Source organism: Neospora caninum, chromosome III, assembly GCF_000208865.1.
Source record: "Neospora caninum Liverpool complete genome, chromosome III".
NCBI lineage: Eukaryota > Apicomplexa > Conoidasida > Eucoccidiorida > Sarcocystidae > Neospora > Neospora caninum.
In genome coordinates, this window is record NC_018388.1 from 148,374 (window position 1) to 164,713 (window position 16,340).

The following is a 16,340-nucleotide window of genomic DNA, read 5'->3' on the forward strand; positions in this document are numbered from 1 at the left end:
TTCGTCCACGCTCGTTTCGTTCGCGTAAACGGCTGCCAGTGGCGCGTCGCCTTTTCTCTCCGCCGTCACAAGAAACAAAGACGAAACAGAGAGACCCAAGCACGGAGGAAAACGGGCCTTCGTCACTGATTTGATTCTAAACTTTTCGAAACAGATTTCACTTTGTGTTCCGACACGGCACTCTCTTCCTTTTTTGGTCTCAGAAACCCCTCTTTTTTCACACACATGCGTATATATCTGAATATGCCTATCCAGCGGTATATAATATATATATATATATAATATATATTATATATATGTGCAGAAAGTTGGTGTCCTGCCGATACTCCGATTTTTCGTGTCGGGTTCCCTTGCATCTCCCTCTGTGTCGGTTTCTTCCCTCTGTCTTCCTAAATGTTTTTTGCCCATTACCTCCGGGTATGCCGCCTTTGAGAGGCGCCTGTTTTAGAGTCGCGTTTTTGGTTCTTTTTGGTTCCGAAAACTTCTCGCTTCTCCAGGCTTTTCTTGGAAGCCCGCTTCCCTGGCCCTCACTCCAAACGCGAAACCAACTGCAACGGGTCTACACCGGTGAATACATATACTTATATATATATATATATCGGCATCTAGCACATGCATATATGTATATCTATATCGGCATCTAGCGCATATATATATATATATATATATGTATTCTACACGCCGGATACGGTAGCCATGTGTGATTTGAGTTTGTTCTCGGTGTGACAGAGAGGAAGAGAGTTTCCATAACTCAGTTTCAGAGACGAAACGTTTTGAAGAGAGAATCGGTTCCGAGTTTCCAAAGCGCGGAGGCTCTGGCGAGTGTCCGGGCCCTGTGCGGCGCGTGCGCTCTGTCGCGTTGGGGGTGTTGGGGGTGACGACTCCTCTTTCGCCTGTGGTGAGAGAAGGAGGCGACGCGCCGGCGAGGCCGTGTTTTTGAGAAGGACCGTCGCGTTTTGGAAATAACCAAAACAGGAAAGAGCGCGCGACGAGGTTCCAGAGAAATAAGTGTCCGCGGCTCATTCGTTTCGGAAAAGAAGAGCGACCGTGAGAGACAGCCAGATTGAGGGAGGAGACAGCTCTTCTCTGCAGTTCTTCGAAAAAGACGCAAGATGCAACGAGGGCCGAACAAGGCGTGAAGGGCCCAAATCGAAGCATTCTTTCCCTTGCAATAAAACACTGAAAACGGACGAAAACTGGAGAAAAAGAAACAGAATCTGGAGAACTTAGAAGCGAGCGACGTAGGGCGCGAGATGTGCAGGGGGGAGGAGGACGCCGCAGTGACTACGTAGGTCGTCCTGAAGAGAAAAGAGAAAAGCAAGAAAAGAAGATTGAGGATCGGTTTTTCGAGAAGGAAAAGAAAGCACAGAAAAGACAGATATACGTACACAGTAGTCTTCGTTTCTTCTTTCTGTCCCGTCAAACCCGGCGCTCGTCGACTGCTCTCTCTTCTTCGGCTCTGTCACGTCTTTGTCGACAAAAGGGAAACGCAAGAGAAAGAAACGAAGGAAACGAAAGAAGGGGGGGACCACACAGTCGGCTGGCACGCATGCATAAAGGCCAGAGCCCGAGCGTTCTCGTCTCCGTATCTCGTTTTTTCAAATTTTTGAAATTTAGGAGTCACAAGACTCGGACTGTTTCGAAGAGCTGTAAACGGTGCATCGCTGGAGAAACAAAGTATTTCTCTAAGTAATGAGACCAGTCAACAAGATAGATCGGAAGGCCGCGACGAGGGTCCATGCACTGCATTTGGGATATCTAACAACAAAGCAGGTGAGAGCGCTTACGCCTCAACTTTTGTAGATTGCAAAATATAGAATTGGACTGAATTTCCTCAGGTTGGAATTGCATCTTAAAGACAAGCGATCCTGAGTTGAAACGTGTATTTATTTGCAGGGTGGAAAACAGAAACTCTGCAAAGGAAGACACGAGACGACTTACCAGGGGCCGCCCCAGCCACTCCTCGACGTACACGCAGTGGAGAGGGACCTGCACGACTCGACTTGCATTCCACGCCTGCCGACAAAAGGAATTTGCCAAAGAAAAATAACGGGAGATTTTTAGAGAAACACAAGGCCCAGAGGAACGAGTGAAGGCGATCAAGAAAGAGATCAAGAAGAGGTCAAGACAGGGCATAGGGCGATTCGCCACCTGGGGAGAAGCCTGAGTGTTCCTCTGTCTCACCCAAGGGAGAAGTTCTTCCAGAAGCGTGCGACGAGGGTAGAGGACTTCTGGTTCGTCTGTGCTTTCCGCTTTTCCGACAACGTTCTTCTCTCGCTCCTCTTCGTCGCCAACCGTCTTTCTCTCTTCGCTCCCGTAGACAATGTGGAGAGGCGAGTTGACGAGGCGGAAGGAGTTGCATTCTTCGCCGCTTTCCTCCCGCCGCAGCTTTCCCGCCAGCGCCGCGCCCACCACGCGGGCGTCTGTTGCTCGAGGGGACATGTGCATGCGAATCAAAGGCGTGGCGAGAGGGCCGACAAGCGACGCGGCGAGAGTCATCTGCAACCGACGCGAAAAAGAGAGGACAAGGAGACAGCGGCGATCACCCCGCGGGAATCCGGAAAGGAGACGCGCCGCGGCCAAAACATACGCGAAGAAGGCGGGGGGCGAGATCTAGAGCGAAGGAGAACAAGAACAAGGCCTGCAGGCTAGCGAGAGATCTCGAAACAGGCGACAGACGAGGAAAGGACATATCATTCCTCACCGAGACGATAAAAGAAAAAGAAACGACACGAAGGAGGAAAGGAAAAGAGAGGAAACACGGACAAGACAGAAAGCAGGGGCAAGAAGGAGAGTTCGAAGAGAAGAAAAAGAAGACGAGAGTGGAAATGAGGGGAGGAGAGAGACACGAAAGCGTAGAAAAAAGAGAAGAAAGTGTAGAAGGAAGAGAAGAAAAAGGAGAAGAAAAAGGAAAAGAAAAAGGAGAAGAAGGAGAAGAGTGAGGAAAGAGAACCGTTCCTATTTGAGAGAAACTGTTGGACTCACGGGGAGGCCTGTTTGGCAAAACTCAATGAGTTTCAAGGCGACCTCGGCTTCGACGGAAACGCCCATTCCGTAGAGTGTGTGCATGAAGTCGTGCAACTGCAAAACGAATTGGAGAGCGCCAGAAAGAAACAAACTTTTCCAAAACGCGCCTGCTTCTTTTCGCTTTGCCGAGCCACACGCGCGGTATATGAGACGAGGCGATCTTTTCGTTAACCCAGATCTGCATGCACAACCCTTGCAAAACGTGGTGACACATGGAGTCGGTAACGATACAAAACACAGCTCCACGTTCAAGAACGAAAAAGTTGAAGGGAAGAGAAGGGATTGAGTTTCTCGTGGGACGCGACGCGGGGGCCGCGCTACGCGCGCGCGGAGTTACGACACTCACAAACAAGAAAAGGCCTTGAGAGAAGACGGTTTTTTCTCCGAATCGCGCAAAATACACAGAGAAGAGCTTCGTTGCTCCCGCAGTCCTGACCTTCAGGTGTCGCGAACCTGTCGATATCTCGTGAGAACGTAGGCGAGCTCTCGGTCCTCGACGAGGCGAACGGGCTGTCGAGCGCCTGCATGCAGTTCGTTTCTGTCCATGAACTGCATGTACGCCCACCTGAGTAAGAGACGAAACACAAATAAATCTGTACATGAATCTATATATGCTTCCGTCTACTTGTATACACACACCTCTCTCTGTATACATGTATATCTGCATATGTACAAATATATATACATCTCTGTACATCTCTATACATCTCTGTACATCTCTATACATAAATATACATCTCTATACATCTCTGTACATCTCTATACATAAATATACATCTCTATACATCTCTGTACATCTCTATACATAAATATACATCTCTATACATCTCTGTACATCTCTATACATAAATATACATCTCTATACATCTCTGTACATCTCTATACATAAATATACATCTCTATACATAAATATATGACTGGTGAGTTGTGTTAATTTCCTTTTTGGACGCGTTCGTGAATGCGTCGTGTGAAGGCGAGGAAAATGCATGCAAACCAAGAGATCGCGTTTGCGGGCGACTCTACACGGCTCCTCAGTTCAAGCAGAACTGCGCTGTTTAGTCGGAAGAAAGCCAGCCTACTCAATTGAAAGGTTCGTTAGTCAGTCCCTGCCTCGACTGCGCTGCCGAGTTCACACGACTGTGGAGGATCCGTTGCGGAAAAGCGGAGAAAAAACGAAACAGACATCGCGAGACGAGCGAGAGCGGATGGAGCTGGAAACAGTGGAACGGTCGTAGAGACGGCAGGCCTGTAGAGGGACTCCGAGCCGCCAGAGACGGCCAAGAATTGAACCCCCGCTGCAGAGACTTGTACGCAACGAGAGAACAAGAGAGCTAGGAAGAGACAAGATACAAAACCCGAGGACGAGAAGGGGGTGTGAAACAGACAAACATTTACCCGAGAGTGTTTTTTGGAAGTTTCCGTAGAGCTTCGTAGTCCACGAAACGGTCATCCAGCAGCGGCTTCTTCTCCAACACCCGCCGGCCATCAGGGTGTTCCCTGCGAAATTCGCAAAAAACGAGAAATTGCGAAAAGAAGTGGGGAAAAGAGAAAATGTTCTTCCTCCACGTGTGCCTGTTTATCTTTCGTTTTCTCATCTCCAGCATTTCTCTCGGAGACTCCCGGGAACTCCTGGGGCACTGCTTCTAACAAATGTGTTTCTTTTGTTCTCCGCAGCTTCCGTTCTTCTCTTCCTTTCCACACTTTCTTCTCTTCCTTTCCACACTTTCTTCTCTTCCTTTCCACACTTTCTTCTCTTCCTTTCCACACTTTCTTCTCTTCCTTTCCACACTTTCTTCTCTTCCTTTCCACACTTTCTTCTCTTCCTTTCCACACTTTCTTCTCTTCCTTTCCACACTTTCTTCTCTTCCTTTCCACACTTTCTTCTCTTCCTTTCCACACTTTCTTCTCTTCCTTTCCACACTTTCTTCTCTTCCTTTCCACACTTTCTTCTCTTCCTTTCCACACTTTCTTCTCTTCCTTTCCACACTTTCTTCTCTTCCTTTCCACACTTTCTTCTCTTCCTTTCCACACTTTCTTCTCTTCCTTTCCACACTTTCTTCTCTTCCTTTCCACACTTTCTTCTCTTCCTTTTCACACTTTCTTCTCTCTTTTCTTGTTCTTCACAGGCCGTTCCCGTTTTTGCGTACCACATTTGTCGGTGCATTGCTTCGAGCGCTCGGTCGCTGGTGATCTCGGAGAGTGTGGCGACATGTTCATCTTCAGTCGGCCGAGCGAGGGCGCCGTGAGCGGCCTTCGCGCCGAACTCGACTTTCCGCAAGAAGCGCAGCGTGCTCGACTTCAAATCGTTCAGCACCATGCGCGCCAGCCGCGCAAAAAGAGGCGCTTCACTGAGCGGCGAGGAAGAGACAGAAGACGGAGAAACAGAGGCAAACCCTCCCCTGTCGCTGCGGTCAATCGCCGAAGTGTAAGTGGGGACAAAGGAGCGCTCGAAATTCCACAAATGCAAAGAAGAAGAGGGAGAGTAAGGAGAAGAGGAGGGAGAGTTAGGAGAAGAAGAGAGAGAAGAAGAGGGAGAAGAAGAGGGAGAAGAAGAGGGAGAAGAAGAGAGAGAAGAAGGAGGTACAAGAGGCGCATGGTGCATAGAGAAATGCACGTCGAATGGAGACATGCGTCTGTGCCGGCAAGGACGCGAGAGGCGCAGGATGCGCCGAAAAGTTTGCAGCCTCATGTTGGTTCTGGGAAAGTTTGAAATTGGGGAGACAGGAAAGAAAAAAAGAGCGGTCTTGCTTTAGCACCTCGAGCCTGCACACTCCCTCTCGTGTCTATCGACATCGCCCCTTTCCGTCTCCCAGCGCGAAAACACGGAGAATTTTCCTCTCCTCGCAGGGCCTTTCGCTGGCGTTTTTCCCAGCTGGACCCTAACGAAAAAGAAGAAAGAAAGCAGAAAAGCGACGAAGCAGCGCACACCTCGAGTGTACGGACAGAGGAGAAAGACAGAAGCGAGCTGTGCCTTCCCTCACCATCCTTCTGCCGCCCCTGTCTCCATAAGAAGAAATACAAAGAAACAGAGCGGACAGAGAGATAGAGAGGAAAGAGAGAAAGAGAGGAAAGAGAGAGAGAGGAAAGAGAGGAAAGATACAAAGAGAGGAAAGATAGAAAGAGAGGAAAGATACAAAGAGAGGAAAGATAGAAAGAGAGGAAAGAGAGGAAAGAGGGAAGGAGAGAGAAGAGGCGAGGAAGAGAGACGGTCGCGTTCCACTTCCTCCTGCTACTCATTCCATGCACATAGGATGCGAAGGTGTTTTCGCTTTTGAAGTTCTTCGGTCGAGACAACAGAGAGATAGAGAACTAAAAACCAGGACAGCGCAGGAAAAAGTTCTTCGCTTGTCGGCGGCAAGTAGTCGCGCGCGAGAAAAGATGCGAACGTTCTCCTCTTGAAAAAGGAGAAAAAAGAAAAACGAGGAGAAAAGGAGGAGAAGAGAGGAAGTGGAAAAGGCCCGGGAGGACGAAGTCGAGTGTCTCTTCGCACGCAGAGAGAGGCACGAGGAACGGCTGTTCAAGACTTACGGTCGGAGATGAAAAAAAGGCAGAGAATGCGAGAGAAGCGTAAGCCTCCTCTCGAGGAGAGAAAACGTGTGTGATTGAGTGCATTGAAGGCTTTTTTCCGGAAATCTTTTAAAAAAGACAAACTCGCAGAATGGAGAGGCACACCCGCTCACCTCGCGCGCTTTTTCGTAAGGCCCTTGCATGCAACGCCTGTTTCTTCTTTATCCCATTCCCCGGGGCTTCAGCTTGTATAAGCAAATCGTTCCCTTCTCTGCGCGCTGAGGGAAATCCTTTCAAGCGTTTCTCGACTTTGGATGTACACCTCGCAGCAAGACAAGAGATTCCCCGAAAGCGCGAAACCTCTGCCGTCTTCACTTGATTCCACACGCACATGCTTGATTCTCACCCGCCAGCAAAAACATACAGAACTGCAGAATCGCACGCATCTACATATTTAGATGTACACTCACATATCTTTCTCCATCTACTCAGGTAGATATATATATTTATATATATTGATGTTTCTTTTCACGTATGCGGATGTAGACGCACCTCGCAGATTGACACACGTACGTGTATAAATGCATATATATATATATATATATATATATATATATATATATAATATACACGATTATCAATCTAAATATAAAATTGAGGAGATATGGATGTGGTTGTAGGTGTTTGTCCCTCGTGTAGATACATGTCTGTTTCTCTCTTTGAAACCTGCTTAATTTCCTTGGAATCTTAAAAGCAGTTGTTTTGGACGCAGAGGCTTTGATCCGGCTGCTGCAAGAGACCTTAGAATGGACCGGTCCCGCGGAACTGAAACTTTCGCGTTCTCGCAAATGCTCCTGAAATTCTCGACGAAGAGTTGATTCCGCTCGAGCGAAGCTGAGAGTTTCAGGAGGTGGTGTGCAGACGAAAAGAAACGTGTTGATTGTCCTTTGAAAACGAATAAGGGAAAAGGGAGACTCTCGATGCGCTCCTGCCTTCACTCCTGATATCTCCACGAAAAAACGCCTTCCAGAAAAAGCTGCACATGCGCAGATATCGAGCCGCTTCTAAATCGTCGCCGTTTCTGCCCATGCATCTGCAGTTGTGTCGACACTTCGGCTTCATTCTTCTCTCCGTACACTGCACATGGGCGTCTCTCTATTCACTTGTGTCTATTTTTGAGACATCTCTCTCTCTCCGTGCACGCACCTCTACGTCGATCCTACATGCATCCTAGTAATTATATTTACATATATACAGATGCATCCTTCTGTCCCTCTCTGTCTCTCCCCACAGATCTCTCTATGTATCTATCTGGATATGTGTATCAGACGCAAACGGTTATGGGGCGACGGAGAGAGAAGAGGTGGAGGAAATGGCCAAGTTTCCGCGTTTCTTTAAACGGAGCGTGGCGCTTCAGAAAACCCTCTAGACGAAAGGGGAAGATCCTCGAGAGACAAAAGAAAACAAGCGGGAGAACGAGAGAGAGGTAGAGGAGGGCGTACGACAGCAACGAGCCGAAAGAAATTCCACGGAAACGCGGGAGAGAAAGGACAGAAAAAAGGAGAGTTGGACTACTGGTTTAGATCTTGAATGTCTACGCAGACATTGAGAAGAAGGGACGAAAAGAGAGAGGAGGGAAAGGACCAGGAGATGTCAAGAGAGAGAGGCCGAGAGAGATGCTCGGTGCGAAACGAGCAGCGGAAACGAGGCAAACGAGAGAAAGCTTCTTCTGCACAATAACCTTCTCGCTGGTAATCTCTCTCTTCTCCCTCTCCCTTTCTGTTCTGCTCATCCTTCCGTTGTGCTCTGCCACCGTCTCCGTCCGTCCTTTCCCTTCTTCTCCCTCTTTCTCTCTTCTTCTCCATCTCCTCTCTCTTCTCCTCTATCTCCTCTCTCTTCTCCTCTATCTCCTCTCTCTTCTCCTCTATCTCCTCTCTCTTCTCCTCTTCATCTCTCTCTCCATTCGCTTCTTCTCCCTCCGCCCTCCTCTCGCTTCTTCTCATGCTTGCGGGCTGCATTCTTTGCGCGACGAACTGATGCTAAGGGCGTGCGTTGCAATCGCCGTGTCTCCGTTTTCCGCGTCTTCTCTGAGCGGGGCGAGGGGCGGGAGACAGAAGGCTAACAGAGGGAGGCCGACAACGCCGGGTGGGGCGAAGCAGAAACACCGACGAGAGAGGCATACGCGGCGTGAACGGGAGGCGAACACGACGACAAGTAAGAAGAAGGCGGGAAATTGTGGCGATCTAAGTAAGCATAATCCCTGGCGAGATCCAGCACACATTCCGAGGCTTCAATAAACGTGTCTGTGTCCATGTACTGCTCGTAGTGATGGAGGTGCGCCTGAGCGAGCACACACGTCGAGAGAGAGAAAAGAGAGGGAAAGGCGAAAGCTAAACGGCGGGACACACGGAACGACAGAAGTGAAAGAGCTTCGACAAACGTAGATTGATACATAATTCTCAAGACATACACAGGCTTATACACCAGCATAGCTACACACATATACATATATATATACATATATATGTTAAACGGGGCACGAGAGATTCACATTTCTAGTGGAGGAAAGCGAACACGAGCGAGGTTTTGGGAGCGCACGCGAATGAGAGAAAAAAGAAAAGACAGGCATCGTGGGAACGACGACGGCTAGGAAGGAGAAACGACCATGGAGCCAGGGCGGAAACAGACAACGCCGGCGGCGAGTCGAAAGAGTCAGCGCAAGCCGAAAAGAGACAAAGGGCGAGGAAAAGAGACAGGAAACAGTCACGCGTGCGTGAGAGGAGAAACAAACCTTCCTTTCGAAGAGTTTGCTGAAGCGAGAGTGAATTGTCGAGAAGAGATACGCCGCCTCGCACGAGTTGGACAAACCTAGAAGGCCGTAGGGCTGATAGAAGCGAAATGGGCAAAGGAAAAAAAGCTAGAAAAAACGAATCAGAACTGGAAACCTTCCCTCACACCTTTTGTTCCGTGCCTTCCTGTTTCCCCGGTGTCTCTGCTTCTGGACGCTTCGGGGCTCGTCCTCTTCCGTGAACCCGAAACCTTTGATCCTCTTTTCTTCTTTCTCGTTTTCTTCGGTTTCTTTCCTTTTCCCGCTTCTTTCGCCGATTCTCTTGTGTGTCTCCTCTCTCCAGGTTTCTTTTCTCTCACTTGGCCGACTGCAGCGACTTCGCAGAGACCGATTTTCGTCGCGTCCTCGTTGCAACTCAGCATCTTCAGGCTCCGACGCAGTCTGCCGGGAAAAAAAACGCTTTCCCTCTAAAGACTCTTCAAGAGGAGACATGTCCCTCCATACAACTACACTACATATATATTTCTAAATGTCGCTGTCTGTCTATATCTATATCTATATATATAGATGTATTGATATGCATATATAGATATATATGCACCTATACATATATGCATAAACATGGGTATGCATATACAAATACGTAGATATAGATTCACGGAAACGCATATGAAGGCATTTGTGCAAATCGCCCATCGCGCTCCATAAAAGGCTGTTCAAGGCTCTCTCACGGCCTATCGACGTAGAAACCCGAAAATGAATATGTGCGCACATGCATGTACCTACGTATATATATGTATATGTATGTATGTATGTATGTATGTATGTATGTATATATATATATATATATATATATGTATGTATGTATGTATGTATGTATGTATGTATGTATGTATATGTATACGGGAATGCATGTCTGATGATGCTGTGCACAAAGAATGTAAATACATAAATTTATACTCATGGTTTTGTCGAGGTACATCCGTGTCGAACGGCGACAACGCCAGAAACCAAGTCAGTGCTTCGGTTTGTCTCACCGCGTCACATTTTGCAGGAGGCCTGAAACGGGGATGTTGGCTCCACGAACGAGGAAGGCTGCGGCGAGGCATCTGCATGCGCGACGGAGCATGCATCGAAATTCCAGCACTTCATTTCTTTTCTTCGCCTTTTTTTAAGGACTCTCGTGCTCGTGAGCCGCATACATATCTTGATAGTTGCAAAAAAGTAACATACGTAAGAATTGCACATGCATCAACGGGTATATGCACACTTACTCATAAACACACCGACACACACATCTGTATACATATACGTACAGATATATGTATATATATATGCATATATATATATATATGTGCATATATATAAACATATACATATATGCATGCCCACCTGTGTGTATGTATATACATATATATATATATATATATACATATACGCGAATATATATGTACATCTCGCTCTCGAGACGCGTGTGCATGTCACTCTTGGAAGCAGGGTCACTTCTGTGTCGATCTCTTTGCGATTCGAGGCACGCATAAGTTTCTGTAGGGCGTTTCTAAATCCCTAGACATTTTCGGGAGAGAGCGGGTCGGGTGCGTTCTTTTTCTTCGCCTACAAACTGCGTGTCGGCTGACACGCGAAGAGCTGGTGAGCCGGCGCGAGGAGATCGTTGAAACTTTGCGAGAACGCGCGAGAGAGCGCGGTTGGATCTTCTCTTGGGAGATTTCCAGAAGGCAGAGAGGCGAGAAGGAAGTGGAGGCCTGGGAAGGGAACTAAGTTCGTGGCAATGTCTTCCAAGTCAACGTTCAGGCGGCCGTCGAAGCGCAGCGAGCTGAAACACCCACGCAGGTTGCGACTCACCTCCAGAAAAAGAGAGAAATCTAGGGACTCTCGTCCGGGGAAGAAACCCTCGGCCCTGCACTGGGAATTTGCGGGGTTTTTCTTCCTGCGGTCCCCCCTTTTTTGCCGCTTCTGTTTCGCCTCCTTGCTTGCCTGGTGAGATGGGAGAGAACTCGAGCGACGATGCCGTTCATCTCCGCGAAGGCGCATCGTCTCGTGCGGCGTCGCGCCGCTCTTTCGCCTTCTCTCGACCGCCTTTCTTCGCTCTCCACAACGCTTCGAGGCGAGCGAAAGGGGCGAGAGAGGCGCGAGAAAGAAGCAGAAACAGAGGACGAACAGCGGCCAGAGATCCTCGCGGCCTTCGTCTGCAGACAGGCACGCCGAGGAACAAGACGGCGGAACGCGAAAGAGAAAGAAATACAGAAAACATGGAACGGATGAAACGAGGAAAGACGCAAGGCCCTCCGGCGTCCCCTCAGAGACAGCGAAAGCCGCTTCAGGACTACACGCGAAACTGCATGCAAACACACGCATATGTATGTATATATATATATATATATATATGTATATATGAAAATATGTATGTACAGATGAATCAACTATGTAGGGAGAAAAATATTTATTTGTTTGTACCTGTGGACATATATATATATATATGTATATGTGTATATATATATATGTATATTTGCATGTAAATGCGTGTATATGTAGGCATGGCGTGAGAAGAAAGGAAAGCGAAAACCGGTTGGCAAGCGCCAGGCCTGCAGAGATCGGTCGAGAGGGAACCCCCGAGATCTGCGGCCCTAACTGTGCATGCATTCGCACACACCTTTGTACGCCCTCGTGCAGCCCTCCGTTTCTATAAGAGTAGCTACAGGTTTTCGCGGGTTTCACGGGAGATATGGAGGCGCGAGTCTGCAAACTGCATAGGTCGTGTGTTTCCCTTGTCGGACCTCGCTTTCGTGCATGCGCGCACACATTGTGCTGAGCGCATCATTGGAGACTGGAAGGACGCAGGACGCGTGGCGGTGAAGATGCAAGAGAGAAAGGAGATTGTTGTACGGCGCGGTGACCACGTCGTCCACGTGAATCGGAGACGGCACGACTGAGCAGCAGAAACGCGGAAGGTCGGGTAGCTCTTCTTCTAGCACTGAAATGCGCAGAAAGAGAAAGAAGACGAAGTCCAGAAAAAAGGGGAAGAGGGAGCGGCGACAAAAAGGTCTCCAGAGAGAAGAGAGAGATCCGAATGGATGTGCACGCTTCGTGGAGCGATCAGAGAGTATCTTGCGAAAATGCGCGAGAGACAGAGGATTCGATGTGCGCTTTCCGCAGAGGCCATACGGATTGGAAAGCTCTGTTTGGAGTCTCTCAGCAGCCATCGCGTAAAGACTTCGCGCAGACCTCGCGACCAGCGGGCACGTCCGCTTCAGATTCTTCGCCGGGTTCCAGCGTGGTCTCCTGTCTTTTCGACTGTGTCTAGACAGTGTTTGTGTCTCTGTGTAGTCAGGAACGCGAGTTTTGTCAAATAGCCTTCAAGGACACACGCGCATCCACCGATTCCAAAGCGCCTCAGCGTCTCTCCGCTCTCGATTTTCTAAACTGTTCCCGGCGCTGTAGAACCCAAACAGAGACCGGTTTTCGAGACGGCGAACGCGCTTACTCTGCACGACAAAGCTGCCTAGACCCGAGCCGGTCCCACCTCCGAGGGAATGGAGAAGGATGAAGCCTTGGGGAGACTCCGTGAGTTCCAGAGAGCGACGCAGGCCGTCGGCGATTCTCTCGCGATGCGCAGGTCCGTAGACGCAGTAGCCGTGCGCCCTGAGGCCGAAAAGGGAGGAACAAAAGAGAAACGGAGAGCGGACGAGACTGAGAGATAGAAAGGACGACCGCAGGGAGACGCCGAGAACGAGGCGAGGAGAAAGCAGCGAGGAAGCTGATTTCGGGGGGGAACAAGAACGTGAAGTAGGCTCGGAACAGCGCACGACGGATTTCGGAATGGCAAGAAGTTACCAGTTATTTCCGGCTCCAGAAACGTCGGAGATGAGAAGTCTTTCGTCGAAGAGGGAACCGAGGGCGCCTCTTCGAAGGTCGTTGAGGACGCCCTCTTCCATGTCAATCAACAGCGCCTGGGAGGACAACACGAGACGCAGAGACTGTCTCTTTTGGGCAAAAACGAGGCAGAACTGCCCCCATAGGTGCTCTATGTATTTAAAACGCCGGAAACGGGGAGACACACAACGCCCCATGTCCCCCGCCCTTTTTACGCATCTCCACATGCACGCGAAAGCAGTTTTCGGAGTGGCTCCAGGTGTGCATCCAAACACGGGAGTCCGATTAAAAAGAAACTGGGTCTCTGGGAGTGTAGGATGCATAGCGCCGCAGCGGCTTTTCGCATGTAAGCATCGGGTTGATTCAAATGCCTAGGACGCACAAAGGTGAACCCGAGGCGGGCGTGTGTGCTGCCGGGTAGTGTCTGCACAAAATGGTGTCCGGTTTTCGTTTTGGAATTGCAGAAAAGAAGAACGAAGTGCAGCCGAGCAGCTTACGCGAGCCTTCAGCGTCTTCAGGGGCTGGTCGCCCTCGAGGTTTTGGCAGTCGTGGTGCCTGCAGCCACAGGACAGAAAGTTTTCTTTGAACAACCGAGCGAGGAACCTTTGCGGACCGCCGTCAGAGAGCGCAGCCCGGCAGTTGGACTTTCCACTGAGTCACGCAACTGCAAAGGAGCAGTGTCTCCACGACACACTTTCAAACCTACCAGCAAGCACGAATCGCACTCTCTCCTTTTGTCTTGCTCGTGAAGGGCGCCAGCAAACAGCGCGGTGCCTGCTCTTATAGGTTCAACTTCACTCGTGTATATAGGGGTGTATCTCCTTGCAGATCCACACGCGTCACACATGCGTCGACACACGTCTCCCCTCTGCACATGTGTAGCTATCTATCGAGAGATGTCCATGGAAATCCGTGTTTCGAGAGCCAAAACGGAACGTGGATGTAGAACGGCACACCTATATAAATATATATATGCGTGTTGAAAGAGTGGAAGTTTCGTAAGAAGAACCACCGACGCGTCTCCGGATATATCGCTGCGTTGGGGTTTCCTCATGTCGACCTGTGTTGAGGGGAATTTTGGTAGGTGTGCGTTTCTGAACTCGACTGGAGACGGTTCACGTGTCCGTCGCGAGTTAACTTCCGTCTCGGCGTCTGGAGCCCCCAAGGCACACAAACGGCGGCTGTACAGACCCCTTGGAAGCGTGTGTATCCTCTCCGCACGCGCGTGTACATCTCCATGCGAAAATCTGCATATATAGTTAAGCCACTGGCGAGGCCGTTGCATGCTTAGATAGACAGCTACAAGCGTCGAGAAGAAGGCAGGGAGTGGAGAAGGCTTCCGCCTTCCGTCTGTATTCCTCAACCGTCACAGACGACAGGATGCGTCCATCCTGCATGTGTAACCCCGCACTCGGATACGTTTGTACATGTTTGCATATGGCAGATGTGCCAGGTTCAGTTGCACGGAGAGCGTCGGATTTCTGATGCTGCAGGGGGAGCTCTTTGCGCGCCAGAGTGGACAGAGATCGGGCAACCCGAGTTGACGCCCTTTGATTCACCAGGAGCCGATGCCACAGCCTTTCGTGTACGAGGGTGCGAGGCACACACCGAGACTTCCATGTTCACCTGGCGTCGACATTGCGGAAGAAAGTCGACATGGAAGCGTCGAACCGCGGAGCCCAAGTGGTGGTGTCGCCGCGTTGGCTGCAGTTCTGTGCGACACCGGCCTGCTTAGCCACTGCAGCCGCATGCTCTTCAAGGACCGTCTCCCAGAACTGCGCGCCGATTTGGTTTCCGCATTGTCCAATCTGGATGACAACAACTTCACGGGGCATCGTCTCCCAGTCAGCTGGTTGTCGCTCGTTTGGTGCACGAGACGCACCGGGGGAAAAGACAATTCCTCTACCCGACCGCGCTAGAAAGCCTCGACTCGGCAACTCGCGAAGGTTCCCCTGCCAGGAAAGAACTTCTCACGACGAGGACGTTCTCTGGCAAGACCCGCGGCCTTCTTTTGTGAAACCGAGCCGAGTGTGGATGCCAGGGAAAAACCCGCGATTTCGACTGTTAACGGAAGAAGTCCACCGAGAGTGCCGCCGCTTCTGTGCCGATCGAGACGCGTAGTGCGTGTGTACGTACACACATTTAAACGTGCCCACGTAGAGGTTTTTCTGCCTGCGTCGAAAAATCTATGGACATTCAGATGCATCTGCACTAGGTAGCCATATCTTTGCGGTGTGTCCTGTTGGCACGGCTCGATGCAGAAACATGCTGGGAAAGGCCTACGTGTAGAAAAATACGCTTTTGTGTTTGCTGAAACCCTGTCTCGCCGTTTCAGCCTTTTTTGAGCTCCGGGGTAACGAATTGAGACTGCGAGACACGAACAGTTGGCCAGAGCAATGTGCGCGGTGGCGGTTCGCGCGTGGAGAGTGCTTTTGGAAGGACAAGGGTAGCGATTTTGGACAAAAGCGTTTCAGATTCTTCGGCAGGCACTTTCTTCCACTAAAGAGCAAGCGATTTGCGTGGACTGTTCCTCGTGGGAGAGTTGGAAAGTCTCGAGCGGAGGGTTGGCAACAACGCCAAGAAGCGCGCCGCTGCCGTGCACCAGATTCTTGGAGACGAAAACCTGAAACCGAAAGGAAAGACCGCATGCGCAGAGTTCACCGAACGCTTGCAACAAGGGCTTCAACTTTAGGGCTTTTGAAAAGGAGCCTGTGTCATCGTGCCCGCCGAGAGAGTCAAGAACGCTGATATGTCCAGCAAACGCCGCCACAAGACACGGAATGTGCTCCCGCAAAGACACAATCGATCCCGCGTGTCGTACGCGGCACCTCGGGAAGAAAACACGAACTAACCATCGCGGGAAGAACCTGAGAGCAGCTGCTAGTTGCCACAGAGGGCGTTGTCCACCGAACGACTGAGAGAGGCCGAAGGTGAGGATTTCGTCTTGAGAACGGCATTTCGATACTCCCCCGTTAGGACGGTTGGTTGACACTGGGGAAGGCGGGAGAGCAAGCAAGGCCGCAAGAGTCTCACAACAGGTAGTTTTGATGCCTTTTCACGCGCATGAACGACATCCTTCAGGCGTAAAGCGTCCTTCGCAGTTGCCCGCGTGCTGGCGATGATCATA

The 16,340-nt window shown here is 50.1% G+C and overlaps 2 protein-coding genes across 2 annotated transcripts; both read right to left on the bottom strand.

Annotated features, from left to right (window-relative positions):
• Positions 1–1,226: 1,226 nt before the first annotated feature.
• Positions 1,227–5,716, bottom strand: NCLIV_007060 (putative ubiquinone biosynthesis protein COQ4; the record flags this gene model as incomplete). Its single annotated transcript, XM_003880217.1, has 7 exons — positions 1,227–1,298; positions 1,942–2,016; positions 2,185–2,499; positions 2,986–3,081; positions 3,481–3,592; positions 4,423–4,524; positions 5,175–5,716. The coding sequence occupies 7 exons, from the start codon at positions 5,714–5,716 to the stop codon at positions 1,227–1,229; spliced, it is 1,314 nt and encodes a 437-aa protein (XP_003880266.1).
• Positions 5,717–12,054: 6,338 nt separating this feature from the next.
• NCLIV_007070 (putative tubulin epsilon chain) lies at positions 12,055–15,048 on the bottom strand (the record flags this gene model as incomplete). The annotated part of the gene is made up of 5 exons (XM_003880218.1): positions 12,055–12,314; positions 12,825–12,982; positions 13,175–13,290; positions 13,711–13,768; positions 14,840–15,048. The coding sequence occupies 5 exons, from the start codon at positions 15,046–15,048 to the stop codon at positions 12,055–12,057; spliced, it is 801 nt and encodes a 266-aa protein (XP_003880267.1).
• Positions 15,049–16,340: the final 1,292 nt, after the last annotated feature.